Source organism: Arachis ipaensis, chromosome B03 (genome assembly GCF_000816755.2).
Source record: "Arachis ipaensis cultivar K30076 chromosome B03, Araip1.1, whole genome shotgun sequence".
In the NCBI taxonomy this organism is placed as follows: Eukaryota; Viridiplantae; Streptophyta; class Magnoliopsida; order Fabales; family Fabaceae; genus Arachis; species Arachis ipaensis.
Window position 1 is genome coordinate 120,435,931 of NC_029787.2, and position 11,766 is coordinate 120,447,696.

At 32.3% G+C, this 11,766-nt stretch overlaps 1 protein-coding gene across 2 annotated transcripts in view; it reads right to left on the bottom strand.

Annotated features, from left to right (window-relative positions):
* The window catches only part of LOC107631216 (mitochondrial arginine transporter BAC1), a 4,521-nt gene continuing 771 nt past the window's right edge, over nucleotides 8,017-11,766 (bottom strand). Inside the window, exons 2-9 of one of the 2 annotated variants that reach the window (XM_016334582.2) lie at nucleotides 10,700-10,789; nucleotides 9,660-9,761; nucleotides 9,395-9,499; nucleotides 9,197-9,295; nucleotides 8,934-9,122; nucleotides 8,727-8,825; nucleotides 8,486-8,621; nucleotides 8,017-8,388 (exon numbers count right to left, since the gene is read on the bottom strand). In XM_016334582.2, the coding sequence (XP_016190068.1) occupies nucleotides 8,487-8,621; nucleotides 8,727-8,825; nucleotides 8,934-9,122; nucleotides 9,197-9,295; nucleotides 9,395-9,499; nucleotides 9,660-9,761; nucleotides 10,700-10,789 (819 nt within the window). In that variant the 3' untranslated portion in view covers nucleotides 8,017-8,388; nucleotide 8,486. The remainder of the gene's footprint in view (nucleotides 8,389-8,485; nucleotides 8,622-8,726; nucleotides 8,826-8,933; nucleotides 9,123-9,196; nucleotides 9,296-9,394; nucleotides 9,500-9,659; nucleotides 9,762-10,699; nucleotides 10,790-11,766) is intronic. The other variant, XM_021119478.1, reaches the window with a different exon arrangement.

Consider the following 11,766-nt stretch of genomic DNA (forward strand, 5'->3'; position numbering starts at 1 on the left):
ATTTATTCATTTGTTTTAATAATAATTAAGTTAAATAATACCAAAAAAAAAAAGAAACAAGTACATTAAATAAATCCTAAAAAAGTAAGTTATCCCTCTTTAGTCTTTATGGGCTCTAAACAATAGTTCTCATCAAACATTTTTCGGAAGTAATTACCAAGAAAAGTTTAAGCATTTTTAAGCTTTAACACTTCTAATCCTGTTAGAATTAAAGCATGTCTCTTTTTTTTGTTTCTACCGCAAGAACTTAATCACTCATTAAAATGGCCTTTATAACAAAAATAAAAAATTAAACTCAAACTCCTAAAAGTTTTACATTATTGAAGGTATGCCCATATAGTTATTATATAAAAGTTGTGCAATCTCTATCTTATAGGAAAGGGGGAAGTAGTTAACTTTTATTAGGACTGAGCTTGGTTCACATAAGTAGGAAAAAAATACTGAGAATTAATTATTTTCAACTAACAATTCGTCAAGTTTTTCTTTTTCTTCTTATTATAATTTAAACCCTTAACATTTGGTCATTTATTATTTTATTAATTGATTATTGTTTATAAAAAAAATTAGTTCCTTATTAGAAAAATCGTAACTTTAATATGTGTAATATTTTTTTGATCAATTATTATATGTAATATTAGAGTTTAGTTTACTTTTTTGTTTTATTAGAGATCTTTTACTATATAAATTCACTTTTAAATTTCAATTAGACCTATTTATTTTAATAACTATATTATGTGGATATAAAATATCGGTCACTAAATTAGTTATATATAAAGAATATGCCTTAAAATATAAAATACATATTAAAAATGAAATTTTTATTTACATAAAGTAAATCACACTTTTAAATTGATTGGCTTCCAGTATTACTAGATTGTCCTGTTTAATTTTTGTTTTCAAAATATTTTTTTGTAAATCAATATAACTTAAAACAATTTATCAGGAAACCTAATAATCTAATTTGTCTTAAATTGATTTACTAAAAAATTTACACTTGTATAATTCAATTTTACTTAAATCGATTTACTATGAATCATCGCTTTTGCATAAATCATTTTTACTTAAAACGATTTACAAGTACCACTCGTCTTATAAATAAGTGAAATTGCATTATGTATAATGTGTGTGATTTCAAAATGGCTGAGGAGAGATTCTTAGTACTAGTTTATTATAAGGGAAAAAATAGGAAAAAATAAGAAAAAATCTCAATAGGGAATTAAGTTTAGTAGGAAAGATCCATCTATCGATTTTGCAGAATTACAAAATACCATTATACATACGCTTGGGGTGTGTGCAGTAGAGCGAGTGAAAAATTTGTATTACATGATTCCTGTTACGATCCGTAAAGATTTTGTAAAACATAATTTTTTCATGACAGAAAATGATGATGACCTTCGAGTGTTGTTTTACTGTCACATAAATTTTTTTATGGTGGGAGTCCTAAGTTGTATGTGAAGCTTGTTGATGTCATTGGAAGTTCTGAAAGATCAACTCCAAATTCTTAATCTATTACTTTGGGTGGAGCTTATACTTTTAAGGCTTGTGATTGCACCGGATGTAGTGTTAGTGGAATCCTCATCCTTAGCTGTTGACTTAAACCACGATAACGATGATGGTTGTGATATCGAAAACAATCGTATGTTTGCTGAGCTTGCAATTGCGATAATAGCTACTCCTAATACCACCTCGTCATTGTTGATGTCGTAAAAACAGATCATAGAGAAGATGCTATGTAGGATCATGATGAGGACGAGGAGCTTGCCATGATAGGTGATGATGAATTAAGTGGCATTCTAGCAAGGCGAGAGGGTCCGTCAAGTTTCGGAACACAGCAATACCCATCTCACTTTTCAACGCTGGACTTGGAGGCAATAACACAACAAGAATTTCTAGACATGGAGTCTGGTTTAGGGTGCGTGGATCCGCAAGATGTGTCAAATCTAAATGAGTTCCATCTTGGTCAATCATTCTCTAGTAAAGAGGAAGTTATGTTAAGTGTGAAGAATTATAGGATTCGTCATGGGGTTGAATATCGTTTGTTAGAGTCATATCACATCACGTACCATAAAAAGCGCAAAGAATTTGGAAAATGCTACAATTGGTTGATTCGGATTACCCATTGGCAAAAAAAAAAGTACTTGCGAAGTTATGAGGTATAATAGACCTCACACATGCTTGGCAACATATGTGTCAAGCGATCACAGACAGACCACCATGTGATATATTCGTTCATATTTTTTTATGGTTAGGGCAGATGCTATATATTGTCTCGATAAAGGTGCTACAAAATGCATCAGATAGTAGTTATGACTTCAAATCAAGTTATAGGAAAGTTTGATTGGCAAAATAAAAGGCAGTGGCATAGATTTATGGAGATTAGAAGGAGTCGTACAACAAGTTACCAAGGTGGGCATTAGATGTGTAGGTGATTATGTCAGGCAGTGTTACGATTCTGAAGATGTCTCCTTTTAGAGTTGGCGGCCAAGTTAATGAGTCAATATAGCGTATTTTCACCGTCTTTTTTGGACATTCCCGCCATGTGTTGAATGTTTTAGACACTGCAAGCCACTCATGAGTATTGTTGGGACTCATCTATATGGTAAGTATGGTGAAACATTGCTGATTGTGATTGAGATAGAGTTTGACTATTGGTTTGATATTTTGCAAACTAAAGACCCAGTGATATGTGATTGGGCCAACACAATCGAATATGACTAGTGGATCCAACACCGGAATAGTGGGAGGAGATTTGGACATATGAACACAAACATCTCAAAGTGTCTTAACTTCGTTTTGAAAGGGACAAGGAATCCTTCGTTCACCTCATTGGTCAAGTTAACACACTGTAGGTTGGATTAGCTATTTATGTGTAGAGATAGAGATGCTAAGGCATAGTTAGGACGAGTAACTAGTTTCACCAACGTCTAATCAAAGAAATAGAGGCCAACAGAAAGGCTTATAGGTTCATCACTGTGACCTTGTATAACAGGTCTAATTATGAGTTTATAGTGGCTAAGATAATTTTAATAGACACTTTTTTTACTTGAGTCTTACAGAGTGTCGCTGAGGGAGCGTACTTGTGATTGTGGGTACTTTCAGGTGATTCATTATTCATGTCATCGTGCCATGACTCATTGGGCACACTTGTGCCCTAAATTGGGCTACATATGTTGATGATGTCTATCGCAGGAGCACAGTCTTTAATGTCTACAGAATGGAATTTAGCCCTCCAATTCTAGAGAATTTTTGGCCACCATACGATGGTCTTACTATCATCCCCGATCTTTTCAAGAAGCGGCCATATAAGGTCATCCCAACATCTGAAGTTTGTGTTCCAGACTTCCAGTATCTCAGGATACACAACCGCCGCCACCTGAGGTATGGCATAAGGCATTTACATAAACTACATAAAAAAATAACACAAAAATATATATAAGTTTAAAATATTCACAAAAACTTATATAAAATTTTAATATCTCGCCTAAAAAATACAATAGAATAAAGTTTAAGACTTGCATCAGTATTTTAAAGCAAATCAAGCCTCAACTTTGCTTGGATGAGTTTGGATCCCTCTATATCCTGCCCACTTACAATTACATATATAAAATTTCAAATATTGCACGAATATTGATAAATACAAATAATTAAAAATAACACTAATGAAATTATAACCTATATACGAAGGGTCACATCAATGTATTATAGCCATGCGGCCTCAGCGTAGAAAACCATCAAAATATTCACGATTGGAGTAGCTGCAGTGGATCAGCAAGCTGTACAACATATCGGTTCACTACTCAACACATGTATCGATACAACCATGAAAGTATTGCCGACCCCCACTGTATCTCCCTAGATTCTAAAGTCTGGCTACATAAGGCAATCACCTAATGTATGCTCGTGCCTCATAGTTGTCTCCAAACAGTTAAGAGGATAGCAACATCATAACGTATGCTCAAACATACACTCTAATGGTATCCTCACTCGCATCGGGAAGGAGCACCACAAACCTCTCATAAAACCACGTGTTTGTGACAGTGAACTTGTCAATATACTCAGTCGGAGGAAGTTTTCCAAAAAGCTACTAGAACCAAACTTATGTTGGCTTCCCACCAGGAATATGCTGCTCAAAATTTGTGAGACACCCACTAACATAATCACTATCATTCCGAAGCTGGAGCTGGTAGATCACATCTTGTAGTGTAATAGCGACATATGAAATTATGCATCTCAAGACACCACCGCTCAATGAATGGACTAATAAGGAGATCATCAAGTTTAAACTAATGGTCGTTGAATCTAGTTAGGTGGTACAATCCCGCAGCCTCTAAATAGGAAATGGCGTGGTCATGAAGATGCATACCCTGCTGCCTATTAATGGTCTTAATACAACAAGTTGGCTACGTCACACAATAATTATTCCACAATGAGTATGTCATACGTAACTAATTACAACAAGCATTCAAATCATAAAAATTTGTTTCATTCGACCATTAAATTTAAAAATAATCTAATTCGATAAATACTTATTTAATTGCAAATTCTAATTCAAAGTATACATTATCTATAATAACTCTAAACTAATATAAGACAAATTCATCCTTATTTATAACAAATTCATTCCGATCAATAGTTTTGTATAACATAGACCACAAATCCTACTCTATCTAGCCTTATCTATGTCATCAATAATATCACAATCACTCTAAAACTAATACGTTAACAATTAATTTTTAATCTAATATGATGAAACTACGAATTTGAAATACTAATCTATTCATGTATAGGTCCAACAACATGAGTAACACCATCCAATCGGTAAAGACGATCTCTTTTATTCCTATTTTCCATCGCTAATACTTCACTCGTCGAAAATTCTCTGAATTCTCGTTGGATTGCCTTGGTCCTCGCCGGATTCTCTCAAGAAAGGTAGATGGTAGAAGTTAGAATGATAAATCAAAATGAGTAAAAACGAATTTTATAATATCTCCTTAGGATAAATTATTTTAACATACATTAATTTATATAGATGTTAATCTTCCTAATAAATCAATTTAAGTTGAGTTGATTTTTATCCATATTTTTGGTCCTAATAAATCGATTTAAAATAAACTGATTTACTATAAAAAATTATTTTTCTACTAAATTAATTTATGTTAGAACAATTTAGTTGAATATACTAAATCAATTTAACTTAAAACCATTTTTTGGGTTTTCCTAGCAAATCAATTTAAGTTACATCAATTTATATAGAGATAATTTTAAAATGAATATTAAAACAGGACAATATGATAATATTAGATTTTAATCAATTTAAAAATATGATTTATCTTAATATATATTTGTATATAAATATATAATTAATTTATTATATTTTTATTTTTAGACAATATTTTTATATTTTTAATCGTCTTTGTGAGATTTAGAGAAAAGGACAAATAGGTCCCTGACCTTTTGCTCCGTGGACATTTTTGTCCTGATCATTGAAAAATATTTTTAAGTCTCTGACCTTCACAAAATTTGGACGGATCAGTCTCTGATGGAGGCATTTGGACGGATCAGTCCCTGACGGAGGCATTTGGATAGAGAGACTGATCCGTCCAAATTTTATGAAGGTCATAGACGACTTAAAAGTATTTTTCAATAATTAGAGACGAAAATATCCGCCCGACAAAAAGTCAGGGACTTATTTGTCATTTTCTCTAAATTCGTCCATTGATGAGACTGTATCGCAATCATCTTGAAATAAGTAATGAAACTAATCAACGGTCAACATAGTCTTTCTTTTTTCAGTTTAAGAAATCTCTTACCAAATGCTGTAAAATATTCTGGTTTAAACTTTAAACTTTTAATAATGTTATTATTAATCGTAATAATTCATAATGCAGAGAAGCAAATTTCGAAGTGAATACCTTCCTTGACCAAGGATATCATAATTCTTTTAATTGAATTTTATTTTATTTTAATTTATGTTATTGACTTTCTTAGCAACCCTTGTCAATTTCTGGGAAAAGTTAAAAAAAAGGAAAGGATTGAAGACATAAAAGATGGTTCCCTACCATTATCCAATGATGTTGAAGACAAAAAATAAAATAAAACCAAACAAGCAAGTAAATACATAGCAAAGAACCAATAATGAGTATCTTGTCGTCAATGGGTACAACTTTTCGCATCCGGCTAAAATTGTCAGTTACTGAATGAATTAACCATGAGGTACAACTTTTTTAACTAGCTCGCGGTATTGATTAGGAGATAATAAAAATTGGTTAATAATTAACAAATAGTTATATATTTAAAAATTTGGCGAATTTGACGGATAGACGGCGAGTTTAGTCAATTTTGTCACCTATGTCATTACTATAATGAATAAGTTTACATTATTAATCGGGTTACCCACAAACGACAAAAATGTTTTCAAATAATTTAAAAACGCGATAAAAATATCCAACAGTAAATATATATTTTCAAAAAAGATCTTAGAGATTGAATTTTGATACAATTTTTTGTAAGAATGATTAGAAAAATGAAATATTGTTATTCTTAAATTTTGGTGACTTTTTTGTTAAGTATATATATATTTTTTGTGATTTTTTAAAAGTATTATTAGATGTTAACAAAAAATTATTAAAAAAATATACTTGATAAAAAATCACCGAATTTTAAGGATAATAATATCTCATTTTTCTAATCTTACTTACAAAAATTGTATCGAAATTCAATTTTAATATATTTTTTGAAAATACATATTTAATATTAGATAATCTAACAAAAAATCTAATATTAAATATGTATTTATCAAAAAATATATTAGAGATTAAATTTTAATATAATTTTTATAAATATAATTAAAAAATAAAATATTATTATTCTTAAAATTTGATAATTTTTTATTAAATAAATATTTTTTTATGATTTTTAAAAATATTATTGATTATTAACAAAAAAAAAATAAAAAAATATATATACTTAAAAAAAAACACTTATTAATCAAGTGGTAAGAATTTAGAAAGGAGTGGAAGTTTTTTTCCTACTTTTAACTGGGTCATGCAATATCACTTGGATGACGTGACAGTTCTTTTGGGTGAGAAGAAGGTGAGAAGAGAAGATGTGGTGTGTGGTGGGGGCCGGAATTCCATACTCAACGAGTGTGTGCAATGTGTCTCTATCTGCTGCATTATTGATAGGAAAAGAGTTGATGCATTGATTTAACAAGTCCTGGCCTTTATGCCATCTCCACGTGTTACGTACTACTGCATGCCCTTGGATCTTCCGCTTCTTATCTCTCATCCTTATTGTAAATTGCATTAACCTCATCCTTATTGTAAATTGCATTAACAAAAAGACCAACCATATTTGTTTATTTTTATATGGAAAAGTCTAGAGGCCAGCAACTTTATTAAATTCTGACCAGCATGTAACTAACAAAAAAAGTGAGTCATTAGATGAAATCTCACACTCATCTCACACCATTAAAATCATTATTGATGACTATTTATTGACTACAAATCACAAAATTGCTGCCCTAGCATTCTTCTTTTTATATTTCTATTACGATAACGATCTCATCATCTCATAGAGTATGATTGAAGTATTGAACACAAGGCAGACTGACCAAAGGTACCAAAAAGTATCCACCATCTGATTTGATCATACACATACTCTTTTTGTGGGCTACGCCCATATCAAGTTTTAAATCAATCCCGGCCCAACAGCCCAGAGACAACCTCCTCTTTGTTCACCCAAAAAGATAATTACTAGAATGTTCCTCAATTATGGAAAATCCCAAGTTTATTTCTTAAATTTTTCGAAAGCCAAAATTTCTTTGCAAGATACCGAAGTATAACAAGTTAGGAGAGGGGTCATAAAAGGTGTCACAAGCTGAAAATATGGTATGTGACAAGGTCGTAAAGAGAAATGTTATCTCTCTTAGTCTCTTATATATTTTATAATTTTAAAAATAAATAAGTTTTTATACCATAAAAAATATATATACACAAAAGAAACGTACACCAAAAGTTATGCAAATATCATTTGTGAATCGTAAATGCCGCTTTTCATTTGCAAAATGTTAACTTGCATACTTGCACCATTGCATGGCCATGCAATTATCTTGTAATGAATTAAAAATACAATTTCGTTCCAATTATATAGACATTCCTCCCATAAAACTGGAGAAATGAAAACAGGCAAAGGGCAGCTAGAAACAAGTCAAACAACGCCCCTCGATAATTTCTTTAATCAAGTCACTAACTCTAAATAAAAGAATTTTGAAAAATGTAAATCTTCCAGAGGAAAGTACGGTAAACTAAACTTGTTCTTCACCCAGCGGCGTATTCATGAATGCATATTGGAGTTGGAGCCTCTTGTGGAACTTGTGCCATGTAGAATCTACCAAAATGGTACAATAGAAAAAGACCAATTGATGAGTCTAATAATGAAAAGTCATGATTATTTTATCACACATTAACACTTGAAAGGAACCAACCTCAGTCGTGCCTAATGCCTAACATTTTCATTGCTAGCTCCCAGGTCACAATTGCTGCTGCATTAGCAGGAAATGCTCGGGTTACTGTAGGCCCCAGACCTGTATAACACCCCTTCAATCCACCGCTCCTGTAAACCTTCCAAAAAAAAAAAAAGAAAACCCATATTGGATCTCTATATTTGGTATAAAGAAAGATTAGCTATTAAGGAAACAAATGTAGAAAGGTTTTAAGAACTCTTACCAAACTCAGCACCTGAAAAGGATTTCGTGAACAGTTTTTTTCCGGGTTTGTCTGAATTAAAGTCTTTGCTACATCAAGGGGCAGAACCGCCAACCAAAACTAGTATAACAATATAGAGAAACCTTAATTAAAAGAGACTAATAGAGTTAATAGCATATATTTAGTTGCCGCATCAGAAAGAGTATGATTAGTTATCATGATGCTTACAGACACACCACCAAGACCTCCGGTAATTATCCCAATTCCAATATCAACCAGGTTATTGTAATTGGAACGAACAGCTTTGGCATGTGAATGCAGGTGATAGCGTACATATTCATATGTGCTGAAAAAGACAGCATTCCCTATTGATTCTCTAAGCAATGTTGTAAAGCCTCCACGAAAAATTCCTGTCACCTGAAAGGTATTGCATCAGCTATAACACATTAATCATTAAATAGGACATAGCACAATGTTTTAGAATTTCTCACCCCTTCACTTTTCACGGTTTTAAGGGCACAATCAAGAGGACTACTGTATCTACTGGACTTCGGAACCAAAGAGTCAGTCCCTTGAATCTGCATCCTACACTGTACAAGTTCAAAGTTATATTGGCATCATGGCATGGTTAGAGATTATAGAGCTACCACCAATGACACTGCAGGAAATAAACTTTCTTTTCATTTTACCTTTACCAGCTCCGTCGGACATAACACAAAACTGATGATGGCACCACCATAAGCTGCAGATGGTATTATCACTTGAGGCTGCGGTTCACCACTTTGAACACCTCCCTAGATCATTTAACAGAAACCAGAGCAAACTAAGAGATACAAGACAAATAAATCCACCAAACCATTAAAGTTATTGTAATACTCTGTCACATTACAGCATTTTCTGATCAGTGCAAGGACAAATCTAAATAAACCACATTTAAGTAACTTTCATGCCCACCTGAAGGGCCAATTTTGTCTGGGAATATATGCCAAAAAGAAGTGAACTTTCAAAAGCCATCCCGAGAAAAGATGATGTTGCTCCTCTATATAGTCCTTTGATCTGAAACATACTTATTGCTAAATTACATTTTGAAATCTCAAAAAATCAATCCCCTCAAAATATCTATTTGAAAAAAAAAGAAAAATCATGCATACATCACTGCTGTTCATATTGTTAGAAACATAAAATTATTCATGAGCAGACACATAGCAGCCAAAGCACTTAGCAATTTGCCTTTAGAGTCTACATGATAAGAAGCTAGGAGATCAAACATTTCCATTCTCATTTTTATAATTAAAATGAATTTCACCACTAGGAAAAATGGCCCTAGCCATTGACCTTGTCTGAAGCTAACAGACTCTTGGGTAAAGGACTTTGTTAGAGATGTAAAATCATTCATAGGTCTCTACCAAACAGCTTTGGGGTAAGCTAGTCTTTGACACATCGGCGAATGGATAATACTATCAATATTGATTCTGAGATGAGATAAGACTACATTTAGTCATGCCTCACCTATCATCCATGTCTTTACTTCTCAACTCCAGTGGCAAAATATGTTTATAGGATATAACCAATTCCTAAAACCTTCACTCTCTTGCTTCTAAATCTTGGAGGCAGAACTAATAGTAAAAAGAAACACGTTGAAGGTGAAAAAATTTAAAAGTTTAGGGTAATTATTGTACTAATCTATCTCATCAATCGAAATTCAAAGGTGCAATCTGCTGGGAGAAAAAAAGAAACAATTTGCTCAAGAGGAAAGCACCAAAACATGAAAGAATAGAAAACATGACAATTGGACATAATTGGTTCTGCCTTAGTAGGTTAAGGGGTGTTAATAAGGTTGAGGCACAACAAAATCATTACAACAATGATCAAAACATTAACTAGCCTTAATTAGGTTGGCAGTTATATGTTACTTTGTCACTCTTATTTAGACATGAGATGGAATGTATAACCAATTAATTTTTCCTCTGAAAGTTAAAGTTCTAGAGCCATACTCCTTCAGTCTTCAATATCCTAGTGGTGCAATGCAATCCACTTCTATAGCGAACCACATGTTGTCCTGTGTTGTGCTTTTGCAGTTTCACCTAATAAATGGAAGAGAAAAAAGTTCATAAATATGCTAAAATTTCAAAAAAGAGAAAAGAGAATAATTAAAACTCTACTAAAACACAATAAACTTCATGCTGAAATCACCAACAAACAAGCAAGGAAGACTTAAAACAAATGCTTGTGTTTGACATAAGTCTTAATAACGATCTAATTACTATAATTAAATTTACAATTGTAAGGATTGTGATCAACAGAGAGACTACTGTCATAAAATATTAAGCCACTTAAATTTCTGGATATGCAGGTTATGTTCTATAGCTGAAAAATGAGCAATTGCTGGTCTAATAACCATACATGTTGTTCCACTCCCTTTTCAACTCCAAGTCATACTGTAATCTTATTCCTGTTGATTTTAATCATATAAGAAAAGTTCAACGTTGCCTCTTTTTCTGATTATTACAAGTATACCACAATCTGGATCCAAAAAAAAAAAGGGACAAACCGTTTCATCATAACCCCATTTAAAGAGCTTTATTATTCCTAGTGTGAGGATTTATTAACCTCTTGTCGGGTACATGACTTTATTTGAAGATACATGCATGTTGCTCACTGTCCAATAGAAATGCAAAGAGTTTGACACAGGAAAGCAGTACAACAACAATGCATGCACCAAGGAGAAAGGAAAATCCTTATCATTTTCTTCCATGGAAGCACCTCTTAGATTAATTAAACCCTCCAAAACAAACAGTTTTCAAAATTGTCACTAATTTCTTCATTACTTGTTATCATTCAACTTATACATTCTGACATAATTTGAAAAAGGTTAATTGTAAAGCAGTAACGAGCAAATAAGTAATGCATTCGAATACAATATCATCCCTAGATAGCAAGATCAGTAACTATTCTTAAGCAAATTTCAGAAATTGTCAGTTAAAAAGCCAGCATTATCAACGATGAACACATTCTTAAACTATTTAACACTACCCAACATTAGGTGCCTGCAGCTTGCTTA